Raw genomic sequence first — 22287 nt, 5'->3', positions numbered from 1 at the left:
TTCCAAATATGCCATCAATAACATTAACTAGTGTTAGATCCGAAATAATACGCAGCATCATAAATACAAATGTCAGCAGCACAATAGCCACTATGTGTTGTCATAACAATTTCAATTATATAATTGATAATAAGATCTATAAGAAAGTTGAATGAGTTATTTTTACAGTTTAAATGAACATCTGGAAGTTGTTATTAATCAATTTGATAAGGATACGCAATTGGAAGTATTCAATGAAGCTTCTTGTGCGAATTGTTGTTATCTTCAAGAGAAAAATACAACATTCGTTGAAGGACTACATAATTTGGAAAGCGATCTGAAAGATAGCATTAAAATAAATAATAGTAAATGTGAAAAATGTTTAGTGTTTGAGGAAGAGACTAAGATTTATTCAAAAAAGGTACTTGAAAGAGAAGTGAAGTTTACTAGTTGAGAACGTGAGCCTGATTATTATAAAGAAATTACATAATTATTTGTAATATAGAAAGAAATACAACAGAAAGACATAACTGCATGAAATTTACAGTAAATAAAGATGAAACGAGTATGCTGCACACTATCAAGATGCTTGATTTTGATTTTAAATGGAAAAAAACAACAAGAAGTTCAAACAAATGTGTTTGTTGATTAAGAATATTTACAATATTCAGTACCAATACAAAGTACATTCGTACCACTTCACTGTAATTAACTAAGACAATTTTAAAAAGCCTATTCAAGTACATAAACAAGGAATAACCAAATCTGGCCAAACATGTATTCTGAATACTACGAGAAATATGCTGAACCTGGTGCACCGGTACAAAAGTTAATTGAAAGTGCTGAAAATCATGTGTTTGACCTAAGAAAAAGACATTTTTTAGCAAGAAAAAACACCTTTAGTAAAGAAGAGGAGCTGAATACAGAACTTTGGAGGACAAATGTAATCCAGACTTATAGAGACTTACATTTTAAATCAGAAAACACTAGTATTGTTTTATGTAGTATCTTGAAATTACATAGTGTTTCTGCCTTCTCCATTGCTAAATATAAAAGAGCCATGTTGTTTTTTTTTTATAAAAAAGAACATCGTAGAAGCAAAAAGATCGTCAATAAACTTATGTTTAGAATTTAATAATGCAAACTATGAGAAGCTAAACAAATTACCAAGAAGGCATTTTACTAGACAAAGATTACACATAAACCAGATTAGAAAGGACAAATTTCAAGAACATTATTTCATATTTGCGGAATAACTATATCAAAGCAAAATTAAAATGGCAGAGTTAAAGACTTTTGTGTACAGCGAAATCTCATTTCCGAATAAGGCAATAACCTGCATGACAGCAATGAAAATGAAACCAGACGCAATGACAAGTTATGAATAATATTGCCCGAATCACAATATTAAGTACAGATTTTAGTTTTTTAGGTTATGTAGATTTGTTTCTTATAATAATACAGCTCATTTGAATATAAATTCCAATGTAAATTTAAAACTCACAATAATTCAACAAAATGTAAAAATTGCATCAAATAAAATTGATGAGTTAACTACAATGTCTGGGAAAATAAATCCTGATATTTCGAGTATTAGTGAGCATGGCTTCAATGATAGTTCTATTGAACTTTTCAAAATTTATAATTATCAAGTAGCAACGTACTAACATAGAAAACTTATAGGTGGTATAGCAATTTTTGAAAAGTTTATATGTTTAATATGAAATCAGTGACTGTATTATTATAGATATTTTGAATTAGCCGGCATGTATTTTTACTACAAAAATAATAAAAATAATTTACTTAATAACCCCTTACATGGTGATATTAATGTTTGAAAATGGAAAAGGTTTTTAAATGACATATTTTTGAAAAAGCTAAAATTTATTATAATTGAGGACTGTAGCACTGATGTTTTGGACAGCGATAACATTAAAGCTAAACAGTCACAAAACTTTATTATAAATCTTTAACCTTAAATGGTCTATAAATTCACCGGAATGTTTAACTACCATATCATTCACTGCTATTGATGATAATGGTGTATCGAATATAACTGATATCGATGTTTCTGTTTTAATAACTGCACCTTCAGACCATAATGCTCAACCAGTAATTATAAAATTATACCGGGGTCTGAAAGTAGGCCAACCAGAAGTTAAAAGTGTAAAGCAACTGTTTATTTCAATAGTCGTCTTAAAAAAAAACTGGAATTTCTTAAAATACGCAAATGACTCAGACTAAAAACATAAATTATTTATTGAACGATTTTTTAAAACCATTTAAATGTTGGTTACCCTTTAAAATAGGCTAAAAACTAAACTTCAATTAAAACTTGAGAGTTTCAAAAGGGGTTTTATTTCCAAAAAGAATTTGAATGTTATATATAGAATTCCGAATAGTCTTAAATTAAAGAGTATTGAAACAAATTATAAAAGGATATATAAATGCGTCATTATAGCATTAAAATTGTACGGTTAAAATAACTATCGAAAACAATACATAGAAACAGCTTAGAGCATTGTAAATTGCTAGAAAAACAAACCGGTGAAAAGCCGTATAAAAATTGAAATAAATAAAAAAATATTGAAAACTTCACAGAAATTGTAAATACTTTAAACAATTTATTTTCTAATATTGTCGATGATACCTCATTTAAGAAACATCATAACGTTGCTATTTGCCATCTATCGTATATGATGTTGCCACCCGTCATTCCAAACAAATAGGCTTCTGTTATAAATACTTTCAAATAAAAAAATATTTCAAGGTTTTCATAGGATTTAAATGCGGTTAGTCATAAAGTGTTCATCCACTGTTAATCTTTTTTCCAAAATAATTAATTCCTCATTTGAAACAGAAGTTCCAAATTTGCTTAAGTATGCTAGAATTGTACCTTTATATATAAAGGAGACCCAAATGTTACAGCAATCTATAGAACTGTTTCTGTATTACCCGTATTTATCAAATTGTATGAAAAGATTTTTTGATAAGACTAAAAAACTACCTTAATAAAGAAGAAATACTCTAAAAAATCTATTTCGTAAATGTACCCTTACTAGTGACGCAGTAGTAAAACTTCTAGATACTATTATTAATGAGTTAGAAAATAATATTTATTTTATTTCTAGGCCTTCCTAAGGCCTTTGACTGTTTGGGTCACAAATTTATGTTAAAGAAATTATTATACCATATGGATGGCTTGAATCTTATCTAATAAATAGAATACATGTAGGTATAAAATATGACGTCCCTTATCAGTCGATACTTTCACCTTTGTTTTTTTAACGTATAATTGTTAATCAATTGTCAAATCCATTAAATTAATACAGTATGAACGTGATACTACTCTACTCTTTGCATCAGTGCAAAAAATAAACCTGACTAAAATTAAGATGTTTTAGGATATAAATTCCTGCACACAATATTTTATGAAAATTGTTTGAAAGTAAATGTATTATAATCTTACTGTACTAATTTCTGTACTCGTTTCATTGATGAATAGGACCAAAAACAACTTTAAATGTTTAAATTCTAAATGAAGTTAATGATTATAAATTATTGGAAATATTCCTGGATAAGGAACTGACCGGGGATGAGTATTAATCACTTATGTTCCAAGGTATCTCGTAACATATATGTATAAAAAATCTGACCTTCAAATTTTTTTTGAATTTTAACCTTGCCTTCTTTGTAAACTTTAAAAACGGTTCTAATTTCTCGTTTTAGATGTCGCTCACAACTGGCAGGGATATCCATTTACATATTGATAGATTTAATGGACATGTAAGGCAACATCAGCATAGAACCTATATGAAAATGTATCATCTAATTCTGAAGGATGTATTTTTAGTATTTTTGCAGAAATCTGTTATCAATTAATGAAAACTTCTGAAATACCTATTGCTACAAGAAAATACATTTTGGTTTGTTACTTTTACATTGTAAAAATATATATTATACTATTATAAAATATTCAAAATTCCAAGTGTTTAATATTGTTACAAACAATAATTTTGAAGGGGATAAAGACTTTATTGCAGACTCTGGTACGTTATGTGGATAACCTCCACTTGTAAGGGCCCTTTGATACTCGCAAAAAGTTTTCCTCTTTCGAAAATAGTTCATGTCAAGAGAGAACTAGTTGGCAAATTGGGTCGTTCTTAGGCTTAAAATGTATATTTTTGTAATAAATGAGCGCAAAACAAGCAATAGTACCATATGAAAGTATTTATAAAACAATGGAAAACATGCATAAAGAGTAAATAAACAAATTTATAATATTTGTGTTTTTCGACTACAATGTTGGCAGAAGTTCAACAAAAAATACGGACTTTATTAGTATATGTGCATAAATTTAGTTCGACTCAAACTTAGAATTACATTTTAAATGATATGTTAATGCTTTATATGAAAAATATAGTTATATAAATATAAGAAATTATTTACTATTTATTGAATTTTTACCCTTTTTCAACAAATCCACAACTATTACCAATTTGACTTTAAAAAATATAAGTGCAGGTCGTCCTTTCATTTTTATAAACAATATTTCGCCTAGAATTGAACTATTGGTAGGAACTTTGTTGTGAAATTTAGGAATATAAATATAGTTGTGCTTTGTAATTAATTCACATAATAAATGTAACATGCCCAAGTGGATATCAAGGAAGTGGATATCATTGTACCGTCATGTACTATAATATTAATCACCAGTTGACCCACATGCATTACACTCTGGCTCAAATCGTAATTTACTAAACAGCTATCGAAGGTAATTAGCTTAAAACAAATTTTATTCGGAATTAATTAATTAAAAATTATAGCCTACTAATTTGATTCATATATCCTAAAAATCTTTTAAAGAGACAAAGCACTGGATCAGAAAGAAAGAAAGATCAGAAGCATCAGTCAGAAAGAAAAAACAAGTATGAGTTCTTGTATCGGTAAGTCACAAACAAATATCCAATATTGTTATGTTGGAAACATAGTTCAAAAGAACAAGAGATAAAGCTAAGGGAAGAGTGCAACGATAGTTACTAGAGCTCTGACAATACAAACAGCATCTTACATTTTTGAGAAATTTATGTAGCCAGCATAAGCAAATCATGAGACGTAATGCCTCAGTGCATACTGCATATGTTACGTTTACAACACTTGTATTACAGCCTAAATGACCTTGCCGTCTGTTGATGAGGTATAAAGCACTATCATTGGTTTAGATGTGCTCCTATATTATAAAAGTGCCACAATTTTCATGGAAATCTTTACTTATAGGCTACAACCGCCTTAAGTTACTATAGTAAATATGCCCAGTAAAAATACTAGTTACAACTGCCAACATAGGATTGTTGTTTAATACTTATGCTCCGTACATTAAATTTCATAAGCATCAAAACACAGTAATAAGGAAGTAGTCGTTTTTTAAATGTTGGAATTTAAAATTTGCAAAAGTTAATTATAGTCTTTTGACGTGAAACACTTACTAGCCCACTTAGCTTTGCATGCTGGGTTTGCAAATAACACAGGAAGATTGTAGAAACAAGGAATTCTTATTTTTGATGATAATATGCTCTTATTTTATGTAGTAATGTATTTGACACTTCCACCCATTTTTTGTGTTTTAAAAATACAAGCTGTTCCCTCGTTAGCCTTAGCATGCCGGGCGCAAGCCGAAATTGGGAGTACATTGGCTTATGTGTCAGTTATATTAAAAAGTACTTTTTTTTTAAGCAAGCTATAGTGTAATTTTCAAACCTTTTAAGTATATAAAACTACCAGTTACCTACGGATTTGCACACAATTTAGTAGGTGTTGCACGTGAATAACCTCTGCTGGCTTGAGCGAATTATACTTCCGATGTCAATGTTGAGTTAGCATTTTTGCTACAATCAAAAAAAATACGTCGAAAAATCTATATTTACGGCTGTTACAATTGACTTCATTCTTATTATTTTTGTTCCATAGTTGGTTTAGCCTTTTTATTGATCAAGAGAATGTAGATTACAGATCGTAGAAGAATATTCCTGTCAAAAGGCTACCAAGATGAGTTCAATGTCAAAGTCAATGTATAATCAGTGCAAGAACTAATTTATTAGCTGTTTAAAAATGTACTAAGAATTGTTTTAACTACAGTGATACTGTTATTACAAAGCTCTCTATTTAACCGACCTGTAATTCGTGTTTGCGTGTTTCGCATTATTCCAGATCTCTGGTAAAATTATGATCTTAAGTAAGTGTTGTAATATAGATAAATCCGCCAGGAAAGAAGCCCACCTCTACTATCAAGGTCAGCCTGGAGTTTTACACGTGCAACTGGATCATTGTCCTCTTTCCGTGAGGACTATTGTCCATCCTTCCACCCCTCATCCACAACCACTTGTATCCTCGATAATTCATCATTTTCCTCGCCATGCCCAGCAAGCTCCTCCTCGCCTGGGTGAGTGACTTGTTCACATAGATCATGTTGTCCGATGGTAGTTTTAAATGTATGGTAGAAAAGTCTCTTTTAGCACGTCTAATTGCCAGAATGTTATCAGAATGAAGTATTCAAAGGAACTCTATAATAATTATTTGATGGTCCCTTGGAATTCGTCTTTTTCCCTAGGGTGCGACAGGCATCTATAATTGCATCTTGTATGTTCATTCCTAATGCCTTTCCTACATCTGTGACAGTTTTGATCACATCAATGTTTATTACTGGCATACCCTATATTTCTATGCAGTTCCTTAAGGAATACAGATCAGACTCATCTAGTATTTAAATTTGATCCTTTAACATCCTAAAACTAGGATATGCCAGTGGGTCTTAGGAACTATCACCGTCTTAAGCCAGATTATCACATATGAGAAAATGTGGGCACTTAAAAGATCAAGTTTGATTATTTAGTTGGCATGTTTTATTGGCTAAAAACATTTATAATAATTCCAATATATACTAAAAAATAAATGCAACGCTTCAAATTATAACTTAATCAACATAATGAAATCTGTATGTTTATTAATTTTTTTATCGTTATGAAATATATTTTTGTCAGTGATTTATGAGACCATTAAATGGTATATGGTTAACTAAAAACCAGCTGAATGTATAAGATATAGAATTGATAAAAGTTTGGGAGATTGCCTAAAAGTAAATTTAGACCAGGTAATGGAAACCTCAGAAATCATAGTTGTTAATAATGTAGAAGCCACATATTCTATCATTTGTTGAACTACTTAGCAGAAAATAAACAATTAATTTTTGAAACGAATTCAAAAATATGATTTTGGTGTACAACTTACCAAAAATTGATTATACTGACCTCATTTTGAGATTGGGCCAACAATCTCATTGGCGCGGCCTTAGAATCGATTCTAAAATCAGTTATAAACAAATAGGGGAGTCTGAACACCATTTCATTGTCCTCGATATCCCACACTTCACTGCACGACTTACTGGAGATTATCATGAACTTTCCTCGGATGTTGTGCAAAGAATAGATAATATAGTTCAAATCAAATGTAAAAACAGTTTCTTGTGTCTCTATGTCCATGACCTGCAGGTGGTATTTGTAGGCGTAGTAGAGACGTGTCCTTAAGAGGAACTGCGAGTGTTCCAGATCACTTTCGCCAACGCTCATTTTTAAGTCCATGTCCTTAACCGAAAGAAAAGTCCCCGCAACAACATCAAAAAAATGAAAAGCCCTCTCTTGTCTGGTGACTAGAATATCTCTTGCCATCCCCCACCACAACACCTTAGAAGGGATGTCAGCGTGAAATCCTGTGTACCTCATTGTTTTGATGTTGTACAAGTAAATGTGGGACAGTCGAATGTTTCTGTTTTTAAAGGTTGACGACTTAAAAGCGTAAATAAGAATCATTGGTTTGGTAGTGTCGCCTTTCTTGACAATGCACGAGGAGCAAATCCTTGGCACTGCTTCTTCGTGAACTTTTAATCCTTTAGTGAGATCCCAAAAGTAAATCTTCGGCCTCGACCAAAGCCTACTAGGGGCAGGCTGGTATCCCACGAAAATATCTCCGATCGTAAAATAATCAAACGGGTTTTTGAAATCGTAATCGTGTGATTTGGCGATCACTTTAGTCACGTCACTGGTGGTCTCAACTGTCTCGGGAAACTTCTCTTTGGTGTCGATGAAGCAGGCGAAGGTCAGGTTGATGTCAAACTTGGGGTTGTTTTGGGGAGCCAGCAGATTATCTGGTTTGAACACTTCAAGAAGGTTGTGACTGGCCCGCAACATCAGAGGTCCCACGCCTGCCACGAAAGATTCGCCGTAATTAACAACAGCTGCCTCCATGTACGGAACATCTTGAATATTCCATACCTGAAATATTTAAAAGTTATTACAATGCCAAATATTTTTGTTACATTTTACACTAAATACAATTTTAAGGAAGCTAAAAGCTTACAGTTTGAATTGTTTGACACATTGTGTTACTTATAATATAATTACAAACTTTTGATAACTATTTTGGAGATTTAAATATAGTGTGGGAATATAAGTGCATTAAAACAGAAAGTTTGTAGAACATTCAATTAGAACTAAGTACAATTAAAATTAGTTTATTAGTACTATTTCTCCGCCAGGACTGTTTCTCTCATTTATATTACTGTTTGAACCAACAGTAAGCAAATTCGTTTGATTTACACTAAAAATGTGTTATAGTTTACTGATACCTGGTAATGCCTTGACAATAAAGATGTATTCCCTGTTTTTCGAACATTAATTTTAATTATATATTACTTAGCTTCATAATAACTTGACATAGCATAATTACATGAAAGCCAGACAATTCAAATAAAATGCCAAAAACGTAAAGTTAAACTTGTTTAATATAGGCTAAATGTATTAACGAATTAAAAATAGAACGTTAGTGAAATTTTCTAATTTTTAGGTGGACATATGTGTATCTAGATCAATATATATCCACCTGTTACGTTGTGTTCGTATGAACTTATTTCTACTCATGTCTCATTACTCAGCAAATATGTCATAGAAAAAATGTTATTCTTCCATTCTTAGACAAGTTAAGCAGGCATGGCTCTAGGCCAAAACAGTTTCTGCACACTCTATATATAGTAGGGCACTCCTTTAATTTAATGCAGCCTTTCTAGACCAGGCGTGTAATGCCTGTAAGTTTTATGACAAATAAGAGTATTTCATTTGGCAGTATGGATTTATATATTCTTACACTTATACAAAAATAGAAGCAAACATATTTAATTTTATCTATAATCTAATATCGTACTCAATATTGGAATAAACATACAATAGTAAGAGTATTTATACAAAAATTGAAATGGCTAAATATTCATGTAACCTATTCAAAATTCATTATATATATTCATATATAAATTATATAATTCAATAGCTTAAGAGTGTCCAAAGAGTAACCTGTTGAGGGATGAATTAAATTATATATATATATATATATATATATATATATATATATAAATTATTTACAAAAACCTTATGATGAAGGAGGTTAACATAAACTAATAGGGAACGTACACTCCCTCTAGTCATCTGCCATATACATACTGTAACAGTTCATCCCTCAACACTTTACTCTTTGGATCTGATCATAAGATTTTCCACAACTTATAAATGCCTAACACCTCTCGTAGAATGATTAACAAATGTTTGCTATTTTTCTGGTATTTAAAAATTTAGCGTAATGTAACGTTTAAGATATTTTCATTAACAAAATATTCCATCCAAAAACCAATTTCTATACTTTAAATTCTTAAAATATTTTTCATTTAAAATTATATTAGTGTTCAAGAAAGTTCTCCAAAATCACTTGTTCATGAGTTTCATAACTTTTTTAAAACGCAAGTGGAGGGGAGTTCACAGCTCTAACTCTACTTCTTTAGCATCTTCTTTAACAGTAGCAACGCTTACAAGAATAATGCTGTATTTTTCATTAATCTGGTGAATTTTCAACGAAAGTAATACTATTAACGAGGATTTCACCCGTAAATTAAAACCCAAATGGCCTGTGAAATAACTCTACGCCAAAACAACACAGCAGTCAAGCTCACCAGACCCTGAATCCTAAATTAATCCAGTGCAGTTACTTTTATGTTGGTAACTGCTGTTCCAAAATTACAAACTTGATTTAACTATGCCTCCCAGGCTACGTGGCCATCGATATAGCCTGACGGTTTCAGAAAGTTTCCCTATTATAAGTAAATCACCAATCTCTTAAAAATTACAGAATGTTCTTTCTCAAAAAGTTTCCTTTATTCCTTGAACTCTCGCTTCCCTCAGTACCTGAACACTTTACTATCTGTGTCGTTCTGGTATTAGAGTAGCTTTCTGATTTATAGATTATCTAGGTCTCTGGATTACTCTTGTATCTGGAATCATCGTGACTATTTTTCACCACAGATTTTTTAATACCACTGGCCAGAAAATACTTTCAAAGCAGGACCTTGATCTAAGGTTTTCTAGCATGATCGGTCTTTTGTTTTATATACTTGTCGTCTCTAATATCGATGCTTTGACCTAGGGATCTTATGTTGATATAGACCTACATTATCTGGTTAATTTTATTTTCCAAGATTATTCTTGTCGGTTAAGTGATATTTAGAGTCTGGTAGTCTTCATCTCACTGCTTTAGAGTGCCTTAACTCTGCATTCCTTTGTAACAAATCTCTGATTTCTAAATTAAAATATATTTATTCTGAGAGTTTCCTTATGGTTTCGTGAGTAATTAGGGCGTGTACTTAATACAAGGCACTGTAGCATTGTCAGTACCAGTGGTGCATTTGAGAGATACCTGTGTTTTTGAGCGCGTACTCAGTACAAGCCAGTGATCTCCCGTGTCGTGCAGCACGTGGCTGCTATGACTGATGGATGAGTGATAAGTGTAGATGGTCTGCAGGGAGTAGCGTGCACAGTACCAGTTGCGCATCTGATAGTTACCTGTGTTTTTGAGCGCGTACTCAGTACAAGCCAGTGATCTCCCGTGTCGTGCAGCACGTGGCCGCTATGACTGATGGATGAGTGATAAGTGTAGATGGTCTGCAGGGAGTAGCGTGCACAGTACCAGTTGCGCATCTGATAGTTACCTGTGTTTTTGAGCGCGTACTCAGTACAAGCCAGTGATCTCCCGTGTCGTGCAGCACGTGGCCGCTATGACTGATGGATGAGTGATAAGTGTAGATGGTCTGCAGGGAGTAGCGTGCACAGTACCAGTTGCGCATCTGATAGTTACCTGTGTTTTTGAGCGCGTACTCAGTACAAGCCAGTGATCTCCCGTGTCGTGCAGCACGTGGCCGCTATGACTGATGGATGAGTGATAAGTGTAGATGGTCTGCAGGGAGTAGCGTGCACAGTACCAGTTGCGCATCTGATAGTTACCTGTGTTTTTGAGCGCGTACTCAGTACAAGCCAGTGATCTCCCGTGTCGTGCAGCACGTGGCCGCTATGACTGATGGATGAGTGATAAGTGTAGATGGTCTGCAGGGAGTAGCGTGCACAGTACCAGTTGCGCATCTGATAGTTATCCTGTGTTTTTGAGCGCGTACTCAGTACAAGCCAGTGATCTCCCGTGTCGTGCAGCACGTGGCCGCTATGACTGATGGATGAGTGATAAGTGTAGATGGTCTGCAGGGAGTAGCGTGCACAGTACCAGTTGCGCATCTGATAGTTATCCTGTGTTTTTGAGCGCGTACTCAGTACAAGCCAGTGATCTCCCGTGTCGTGCAGCACGTGGCCGCTATGACTGATGGATGAGTGATAAGTGTAGATGGTCTGCAGGGAGTAGCGTGCACAGTACCAGTTGCGCATCTGATAGTTACCTGTGTTTTTGAGCGCGTACTCAGTACAAGCCAGTGATCTCCCGTGTCAGTGCAGCACGTGGCCGCTATGACTGATGGATGAGTGATAAGTGTAGATGGTCTGCAGGGAGTAGCGTGCACAGTACCAGTTGCGCATCTGATAGTTACCTGTGTTTTTGAGCGCGTACTCAGTACAAGCCAGTGATCTCCCGTGTCAGTGCAGCACGTGGCCGCTATGACTGATGGATGAGTGATAAGTGTAGATGGTCTGCAGGGAGTAGCGTGCACAGTACCAGTTGCGCATCTGATAGTTACCTGTGTTTTTGAGCGCGTACTCAGTACAAGCCAGTGATCTCCCGTGTCGTGCAGCACGTGGCCGCTATGACTGATGGATGAGTGATAAGTGTAGATGGTCTGCAGGGAGTAGCGTGCACAGTACCAGTTGCGCATCTGATAGTTACCTGTGTTTTTGAGCGCGTACTCAGTACAAGCCAGTGATCTCCCGTGTCGTGCAGCACGTGGCCGCTATGACTGATGGATGAGTCATAAGTGTAGATGGTCTGCAGGGAGTAGCGTGCACAGTACCAGTTACGCATCAAATGGGCCTGACGCATGAACCGGATCCGCCATTCACACAGATCCTGTTTTAATTGATCATAAAGCAATCATAAAACAAATATACATAAATACTCAACCATAATAAACTGCAGTGTATAAAATATTTATTGCTTTAAAAGTTAGAAAGTTCTATTATACAACGTAAACAAGAAATACCCCATACGAACTATTTAAAGACCGTAACTAGAAGAACCATACTCAATATGCGTCTATAGGACACCTTCCGGTTAGTACCACAAGATTGCCTTTGTTAAAATACCACAACTAAAAAATTTGAAATGTAATCTTCCGTCACATTACATTACACAAACTTTGAAGGCAGTCAAGCCAGTAAAATATGGTGCATAATTCCTAATGAAATATTTTAAATAGTGCAAATTAAGAATAATATTATTTGTTAAACGATGAGCAAACACCATAATTACATTCCGTGCTAGCTTTGACCTACATTGGAAAACGAGAATCTGCATTTATAAGCTATTAATGATTCAAGGGAACGTGTATTAATTTGTTGATGGTGTTCAAAAGGTACATAATTGCTTATTCATTTAATTACCTACCAGTTGTATAGAATGGAGTTCAATGAACATGTACGTATTACGATTTTAATTAACTTGATTATGGAGATTAGAATGTCTTGAACTTATGATGTAGTGGAAAATGTATTCAGTGACGCTTTTCCAATTTTTATATTTCAATATTAGAAGTGAAAAAACAATAGAAAATTATGAATAGAAAGAATCCGGGAAACGAAAGTCAGGGACAAGCGATGAAACGTCAATGAATGTTTTACAACTTGCGCACTAGTAAATTTATACAGTAAAATATCCATTTAGTTAATTTTCCATTTTTTTCTGAGAACTACTTTAATTACTATGTCCAATTTTGCAAGTAATGTTAAGGAATATTGATAATATAGTAGTATTAAATGTTTTCACAGATGAAGCGTCATTTATGCTAAACGGTTATGTAAACCGGTGGAACTAATTGGTGTGATATTATCCGTCGCTGGAAGACTTAAAAACGTAGTAGCATTCGGAAAAAATTAAACGTTTAGTTGAGTATTGTTAGAGTAAATTTATTGATCCTTTTTTATTGCAGGAGACTTCACTTCCACATAATAACTGGAAATGTTGCAATAGCGGATTGTGTTAACAGCCGGAATTTGGTTAGAAACAAATACGAGTAACTTAAACGTAGTGGTATTTGAAATCCAGCAAGCTTGGATTTCTTACATGTATTTAGATAACATGGATAGGTGGATAGGCTGGATAAGTATACTGTAAGTGCAGCTAAGGGGTGGCCCGCAAGATTACCTGATCTATTACCATTAGATTGTTTTTGTGGGGCCACTTTATAAACATTAAGTGTAAATAAAACTTACAGTGCATAAACGATTTAAGTCGCCGAGTTCCACAGGAATCCATCTAACTAGGCACTTTCCAACAGTTTAGCACATATTTAGGCCGTCGCATCGATGGGGAGCAGTTTGAGCAAATGCTGTAAAACCGATGAGGTTAGTAACTCGAATGAACTTTGCTTTTACAAAAATTTATATTTGTAAAATCTATTTGTTTAATTTGTGTAATAACAAATAATTCGTCCATATAGTTTGAATGTCGTAACATTCTTTATCATTTTTAAGCAATTTAGGTATAAGAATAAATTAAATTTGAATTTGCCATTTTGTACCGGTTTATATAGTAAAATTCAATCGTTAATGTTGATTTTTTACATAAAAGTCTAAAAAGCAATGTGAAAACTGAAGGGAGTTTAAATTTTAAACTTTTAAGTTGCGATCAATACACGACATGGACAGGAGCAAACTTGTGATACTAATTGAAAAGTGCATATTCCCTACATGGGTTTACAGAGTTTGGGTTTCCTATGTGTGACCGTTTTAATGGTCTACAAGGGATATTCATAATTTTTACTCACCCTGTATAATATGTTTCTTAATTGATGCATGACGCAGTTACAATCCACAAACAATTCATTGCATTACATTATAACTTACTGACTGTAGAATTAATTCTAATATTTGTTAATCTATCACTTTTTATTTATTATGTGATACAGATTTCTACGTCTGTTCTTTAGTTGATCCAGAAATAATGCAAATACAAATCCTTTCTTTGACCGTGAAATGTTTGTCAGTATCATTAAACTTATACTGCATTGATTCCCCTCATATTCTGTTTAATACGATGCTCGCACAAGTCAGTTGCTATTAAGACCAGCAAAACAACAAAAAAAAACAAAAAAAACACATCAACACTTACACATAAAACATCACATTGAAAAATAAAAAATGATAAATTTTAAATATGATAGATAAAACTTATCAGATCAAAGACTGGTCGGACCCAGAAGAAAAGTACGATGTCTTTGACTGTGCGGCATTCCCAACTTTTACAGGACTATCAATTCTTAATAATTACATAGTTGTAGCCGAGTTGTGTTTTTCACATCTACGAATTACCACACATATAACGTGAAGCAATTCACGTATTTTTATGTACTGTAGGAAAAACAATAAAAAAAACTGTGCTTATTTCTTAAAGGACCCTAGCGATGCTTCTACGGCATTCTGGATGAGTAGGGTTTGGAGTAGGAGCCGCCCTTCTTAATATCCACGAGGAAGGATTTTGGGCATTGATGTCATATCTTCTTGGAAGAAAGGGAAGCAAGCTCTCTACCTGTCTCTCTAGTTAAAGCAGATAGGAAAGGCACATCCTTACGTCAATTTTAACAACAACCCTTAACATTTAGAGAGCCGCACCTACTTCAACAGTGAACTACCGCAGTAGACTAGACCTATCAATCTACCCCTGCACCCCAATGTCTTGACATTTGCGGTTAGTGATGTTCCACTCCTGCATATCTATAAAGTTGTCCAGACTTAAATGACACACCATTTTTTTCTGTACCCAATCTAGGTCCAATCAGTCAGAAGTGAACCCTTCTGAGGAAGTGCAAGTGTTACTTCTAATTGAAACATGCTTGTCTAAACAAAAATATTGTATGGAAGATTAAAACACCATCTTCTTTAGCCATAATTATGTACCAATAAATCTAACGGAATGTCCCCTTACAGGACCTGTTATTGAAATTACAAATCTACTCCCGTAAGTTATGTGCCTCTAGTGTGTCTGAGTCCTGCGGTGGTGGCTGGAAGTGTGGCTCGACGAGGTTCTGAACAGTAGCCAGATAGGGAAGAATGACGCGGTAACATAGCCCCTGTCAGATGTATCCCCTTCCAAGTACTGTAATTACAATAGTAGCATAGCTAATCCCGCAAGTTACGTGCCTCTAGTGTGTCTGAGTCCTGCGGTGGTGGCTGGAAGTGTGGCTCGACGAGGTTCTGAACAGTAGCCAGATAGGGAAGTATGACGCGGTAACATAGCCCCTGTCAGAAGTATCCCCTTCTAAGTACTGTAATTACAATAGTAGCATAGCTAATCCCGTAAGTTACGTGCCTCTAGTGTGTCTGAGTCCTGCGGTGGTAGCTGGAAGTGTGGCTTGACGAGGTTCTGCACAGTAGCCAGATAGGGAACAATGTCGCGGTAACAGAGCCTCTGCCAGAAGAAGTCGTCATTGTAGGCTTCTCGCCAGTAGTAGCAGACGGCGGCACATGCGGCCAGGTCACAGCCGTGCAGGTAGTAAGTGATATCCTCTAACACGTAGATTGGCAGCTGCGTGATATCCATTGTGAACCTGCCAATCATAGTAGGCTAAGTAGTTTCTAATTAGTTGTATGTGTGTAAAGCTGGATGTTCAAAAAATGATATATCCATTTCTGGAACGCACTAACCAAAAATCGATATCAAAATAAAACATTGATATAAATTTTAGTTTGCATATTCCTTCATCCTGTAAAACTTTTGACTTAGTCAGTTTAACACTTACTGCACCAGATTGTAGTTATTGATAGCAATTATTTAAATGTAGAATTAGTGAATCTCTTCTGATGCTCAATTCCATTGTATCTTTTGACGTCACACTTGTAAATAGAGGAGCTTATGAAGGCCCTATAGCGAAATGAAATTGAAATTGGATTATAAGCGTAGTTATTGATTAAACAAATTTGGGGACAATCCCTTATACATCTTGACATCAATTGTAAAATAAAAGGCTTTTATAGTTCTTATACAGGCCTCTACTGTGTCACCTTTGTACCTTGTGAGTGTTAGCATATGGATTATACATTGTTCTATCAACTGTTCTAATGTATGTGCTGTCAGATTGAGAACGGCACAACACTATTTGTAATTACATGAATCATATTTACAAAAATACTCAACGATTTGGAGGCAGGCAAAGCTCCAAGTTAGTTAGGTTCATCAATTGAAAAAACGGTTTAAGTAAATAATGTTTTTAGAAGAAAAGTGTTGGAAGGTCAATGTTATAACTTAATGGTTACGTCATTTAAATAGATTTTAATTTTGTGGAAAGTGATAGTAAAATATTATTTTAACATAGAACTGTTATGCATATGAATAAATAGTTAAAACATTAAAAGTTTTTCATTCCTAATATTTAATTTTGTTTCAACTTACCTTCATACAACTTTTTTGAATTATGAACATTATGCAATCAACCTGAGTCATTAACTAATCTAGATGTTTTATTTCAGTACACCACACTAAAAATAGCTTGATGAAAACACGGCTTACTTTATAATATGATTTCTTTATAACAGAAAAAGAATTATTATATAATTATAAAAAATATATATGTCAGTGATTTATTAGTAAACGTATTTTTAATATAATTATCATGCGTTAAGCCTTATACTAAATTTATTTATCAATTCTATAAACATAAAACAAGTAGTTCAGGCTTTTCCTGCCAGTTTGAGCAAGTTGGAGTTTTATAGTAAATAGCGGTTTCAGGTTTTTTAAAGTCATATGTTATTTGGTTTTGGCTTAAAAATAGGTTAATACTGTCTTATGCACTCTAAATTGTATCCTAACCTTTACTGTCTATTAACTTTACTTATCAATTTGGAGGCTCCCCGAAACCACAAATCAGAGAGATCTAATTTATTGTTTAAAAATGTTTAATCGCACTAGAAATTCATTCGTGCCCTCCAAAACTGTTTTAGTGGGTACTTTTCTATCATTGTAGCTTGCAGGGCTATCGTTAATATACTGTTTTATTTTATCCTGATAAACTTACAAACTGCTTTTGAACTTTTTCCATTCTCGAGTCCAATCTTCTGCTGAGGTTACACTCAATTTCCGGTGCTCCAAAACTCCGGAACACACTTTTGTTTCTCCGGTCATTTCAAAGCATGGAGACTACGAGAGTATCGAACTCGAAACTGCATTGACAGCGCGACTGGCGGGTGACTGATTAAAGTAACGGGTTAGATTTCATCTGTCATCGCGTCACCTGGCAGCCATGCCTGCCCCTGGCATTGACGGTCGGCTGGCAGCGGTCCTTGCATTTCATTCGTCACTGGTCAATTACGAGACCAGCTGAGTGCACATTCTACTTTCCTGTTGTCACTTAAAGTCACAGTTACAATTCATTTGTTGATCTGGAGACTCACCACATTACTCTGTTATTTACACTTACAAGAATCCTGTACGTTTTGTTAGTTACTCTTATGTAACGTATTTAAATCACATTCATATAATAACCAGAAACAATTTCTTTTTTTATAGGGAATCATTACACGAACAAGTTATGGTTAGAAATTACTTTACCTTTGAGCCTTATACGCGATTTATAAAGCTTATAGATAGTTATATATCAGTTATAACAAATTTTGAAAAAGGAGAAAAGATTTTAAAATTTCAGGTTATTTCGAACAGTAGTCTACAGAGATTTTTGGGGTTTCAGTATGGAGGCCATGAAAGATCCCTTCTATATTTTAGTTTATTGTAATGATACCATAGAGGATTAAATTGTATGCAGTATTTCCTGAAAGCTGTACACCCAATTACAATTAAAAGGTCACATAGAGGGCCGTTTGCATTTATTTGAGAAATATTATTTATCTGGTATATAATATATAAACTGTTAATTTGCACTATCTAATATTGCGAGGTTCTCCTATACATGCTTTTATTTAGATAATGACGTCATAGAATATATACAATGTACATTGTAAGAAAACTTTTAGAAACATAATATATGCTATAATAAACATAATATATTTAAACTTTTAAAGGATTTAAAATTGTAAGAACTAAAGATTTTTGAAAATCATATATTCCTATGTCCGCAAGTGGTGTAATAGCATCAACTTCGGATTCGATTCCATCAGTATTATTAATAATACATGAACTGTATTAATACAGTTTTATATTAAAAAAATAGATACACATAACATTCATTATATTGTATCGGAAGGGATATTTTGATTCAATTTTAATATCTTTAAAATAAACATTACTTAATTTGGTGTAATTTGTTTTATCGTAAATCTCGACCATGGCAAAAAAGATGCCTCCTCCTAAGTGAAAATTTATGTGTTGTATTTACTAATGATATTTACCAGTAAACTGCTCTTGAAATGAGAATGTTGACCCAAAAAGAAACGGTGTTTCGAAATTCTTAAGAAAGGAAAACCACTCTTACAAAACCTAAATAGTTTATTATTATTGATTTTGTGGATTTTCAAAAAATGATTGAATTTATAATGATTTAAAATTTGTCATTTATCAGGAATTGGGTATTATTGGGAAGTTAAAATAGTTAAAATAGGATATGTAGTAAATCTAACATATTTTGTTTCTTATAAATTCCGAGATTACACCAAAAACGATGAAATAAAAAATAAACATTTTAAATGCATTTTTGAGGTACTCTGAATTTGCGTTTCCTACATCTTAAATCAGTCAGAAACAGTGGGTTTCTAGAATTAGGAGTATTGGCAAAAAGAAGGAAAATGGCAAAACAACCAAATAAAAGAGAAAGAGTCAAATATTATACGAAAATTCGGATATTTTTTTACTCTTGACGAAGGTAATTGTTGGTATTGGGATGTAGTTGATTCTACACTAACCGAAACACTGTAATTCTGAACTGGATTTAGGAAGGCTTAGGATTGCATACCTAGCTTCCAACTATGCTATTCGTTAAATGTTAATATTGCCATAACGAGTAAAAAATGTCCGACCTTAATCAAAAACTTCATTTATAACGCACTTATAACATGAAAATGGACATAAATAGATCTAACTTTACGAATTTTAAATGATCATTTAATTTAATACGGCATAGTCTGTAAAGAGATGTAATGTATTAGTAAACAATTACGTGTTTCACTCTTGTTAAAATTGCTAAAGAAAGCTCTAAAATTGGATGGAACCAATCTCACCGAACCCAACAATAACACTGAAGCCAATAAGTACAGCACCTTATGACCCCTTTGACGCTCCCGCTTGGCTAGATTGTACCTTTCCTTACCGAGTGGGACGCATTTACTGGTAAAGTTTATGGGTTAGTTCAACCTACTTAGTGGGTCGAAATAATGAAATACCAAATAAAAATATTAATACATTTTTGACATTAATTGATTGCTTTTTTTCTTAGTATAATGTTTAATCCTTGGCTTAATGTTTTGAAAGGCGCATTTATTGGTAGAGAAATTACGGAAGTAATATAGGCATAGAAAATCATTGAGAGTGGTACCCCTTAGCAGGTTCCCACTGAGCGATCGTGTACCCTAGAAAGCGGTTCGTTTCTAAATTATTGGTAGTGGTTGGGAAGCCACTGACACTGCTAAACCTACTTACCTACAAAGTAGCGTACCTACTATCTAAGGCGAGTCAAATTATCACATTATTTATGATGTCGCATTAATTAATATAGAAACTCAATTAACTATATGTAACAATAAGAAAGTGTAGAACATAAAACTCAATATATTCTTAGCTTCTTGTGTGAATTAGTAGAAGTTTCATATGGAAATCTAAAGTAAAATAACATTAATCACCCGCACCTTAAACTCGAGTGACAAAATTAAGTTAATGAGTATAATAAATTATTGAATTTACAATTAAATACAATTTATTTAGTTCTTTTAATGTTTATGATCGATATTATCAGTTTTTTTACATATATTAATTAAGTACATTCTAATAAATTTATATAACGGTTCAACAACACCATAATAACACAATATAGTCCTACGTATACCTTAATATAGGGTTAAGGATGTTTTTTAATCTTAATATCACGGGTTCTATTTTTGGAAAATCAATATAAATTCCTGATGGCCCATTTGTTTGAGAGATACTTGTTATAGTAAATTATATTGGCACTGGAACAGGAATAAATATAAAACTTGTGTACTCAAATCATATGTAACAATTATAGCTCATTAAATTGTTTGTTTATAAATGTTATTTTGACCCCTCGTTGGAAATCTCAATATTTTTAACACAGTATTCATTCTCATATAGATTAGATTTCTTGAAAATAACCATCTTGTTTAATTTTTATGCATGATTAATTTAGCTGACAACAATCTTTTTCATAGCTCCTACCATTATTTTGATACTATTTTGTCACATTACCACCCTTACATTCATGTTTGCTATGGGAAGAAGAAACAAGGGTGTGTGCGTATGTGCGGAGTTGGTGGCGGAGATTTGACGTCATTCAGTTACCAGATATGAATAGTTCGTCGTGCCGTTCCAGGCCTTCAGTGTTCATTATTATTTTGTACGACTTATTGTTTTGGTTTTAATAATAAATATTATGAATAAAACTAATTGAACTGCTTATTACTATGGTGGTGCAGTAGTGTTGTTTCTTTAAAATGAAAATGTAGCTAGCTAGTCAGTGAATAAGGACCGAGATGTGAAAAGTCAAAATGTGTTAAAATTATTTTTTTAAATTCCTATTTTCCAGCCACTGCAACATTAAATGGTTACATGTAATTGTTATTACTATCTAAAGACTTTTGATATATTGAAGCTTATAGAATACCCAATCGTTTTACAAATGACAAGTACTGGCAAACTGAAGTCTTTTTGGTGAAAAGCAGTGAAAATAGGTTAAAGAAATGGCATAACATTACCTGAGAAGTTTTCGATGATTTTAATGGTGTTAATAAACAGATTGTATGATAATATATTGAAAAGTTGCATGTTGATTACAAATTACTGTAGTAATATTGAAAAATTAATAATAAAGCATCAATCAATGAACGTTTATTTAATATAAGAGTAAACCAGAGCTTGTAGCGTTTTTTTAGCATAATAAAAGAAGTCGAAGCGAGTACAAGATGAAATTTTCATTACTATAAAAATATATCTGCTTTATAAATATGCATATTAAATATTTGTAATGTATGCATATCTTGGATTGATATTTTGATGTATAATTGACTTTATTATTATAAGACTTATAACTTTATAAAAGTTTTAATGATAAAAAACAAACTTCACCTAAAGAAATAAGATATTTGAATGCTTAGAGAAGGAATGCAGGGCATTTCCTTGAGAGGGAATTCGGTGCATCGTTGCTGAATGACGTCATGCGTATCGCAGTCCAAATGTCGGCGTCTGTCCATATCTGAGTATGGGCAATCCCTTGTTTCATTACACCAGGTATGTTTGCAGACGTTATCTACACCCACGTATCTCATGTGTATTTACTCGCTTTCCCACCCACATTTGTTACTTTTATTATACTGCATATATAAGTAATATTATGGCTGTACATAACAAATTTTAAAACATTACCAACCGAGACATTTTCTTTGTTGTACATTCTTTAAATGGAAATAGGCTGTTTTTTTGGAAAAGCATATTTAATAATATAATATTCAATTGTATGTTAATAGATTAGACAGTAGCTAGAATTCTAAAATGCGTAAAGATCAAACAAAAAGCATTTTAGTATCGATTTGTCTGAATTATATTATTACGAAAAGTTAG

At 33.3% G+C, this 22287-nt stretch overlaps 2 protein-coding genes across 2 annotated transcripts; both read right to left on the bottom strand.

Annotated features, from left to right (window-relative positions):
* Positions 1-6855: 6855 nt before the first annotated feature.
* Positions 6856-11003, bottom strand: LOC124359299. The gene is made up of 2 exons (XM_046811926.1): positions 10765-11003; positions 6856-8303 (listed from the first exon to the last, which is right to left on the bottom strand). The coding sequence occupies exons 1-2, from the start codon at positions 10897-10899 to the stop codon at positions 7260-7262; spliced, it is 1179 nt and encodes a 392-aa protein (XP_046667882.1). The 5' UTR covers positions 10900-11003; the 3' UTR covers positions 6856-7259.
* Positions 11004-11976: 973 nt separating this feature from the next.
* On the bottom strand, positions 11977-17728 carry LOC124359300. Its single transcript, XM_046811927.1, has 3 exons — positions 17567-17728; positions 15865-16102; positions 11977-12408 (listed from the first exon to the last, which is right to left on the bottom strand). Exons 1-3 carry the CDS (start codon positions 17671-17673, stop codon positions 12103-12105), a joined length of 651 nt encoding a protein of 216 aa, XP_046667883.1. The 5' UTR covers positions 17674-17728; the 3' UTR covers positions 11977-12102.
* Between the last annotated feature and the right edge of the window lie 4559 nt (positions 17729-22287).

This window comes from Homalodisca vitripennis, chromosome 4 (genome assembly GCF_021130785.1).
Source record: "Homalodisca vitripennis isolate AUS2020 chromosome 4, UT_GWSS_2.1, whole genome shotgun sequence".
NCBI classification, from domain to species: domain Eukaryota; kingdom Metazoa; phylum Arthropoda; class Insecta; order Hemiptera; family Cicadellidae; genus Homalodisca; species Homalodisca vitripennis.
The sequence above is the reverse complement of the archived record's forward strand: the minus strand, read 5'-3'. Positions and strand labels throughout refer to the sequence as shown.

What these genes read in the sequence shown, in the direction of transcription:
- LOC124359299 (XM_046811926.1), bottom strand. Translation starts at nt 10,899, where the DNA reads ATGCGCAACTGGTACTGTGCACGCTACTCCCTGCAGACCATCTACACT. An exon ending in GTACGCGCTCAAAAACACAG is followed by an intron (nt 8,304 to 10,764) that starts GTATCTCTCAAA and finishes TAAATATTTCAG; the next exon opens with GTATGGAATATTCAAGATGT.
- LOC124359300 (XM_046811927.1), bottom strand. Translation starts at nt 17,673, where the DNA reads ATGACCGGAGAAACAAAAGTGTGTTCCGGAGTTTTGGAGCACCGGAAA. An exon ending in AAAAAGTTCAAAAGCAGTTT is followed by an intron (nt 16,103 to 17,566) that starts GTAAGTTTATCA and finishes TATGATTGGCAG; the next exon opens with GTTCACAATGGATATCACGC. An exon ending in AGGACTCAGACACACTAGAG is followed by an intron (nt 12,409 to 15,864) that starts GCACGTAACTTA and finishes CAATTAAAACAG; the next exon opens with GATCTGTGTGAATGGCGGAT.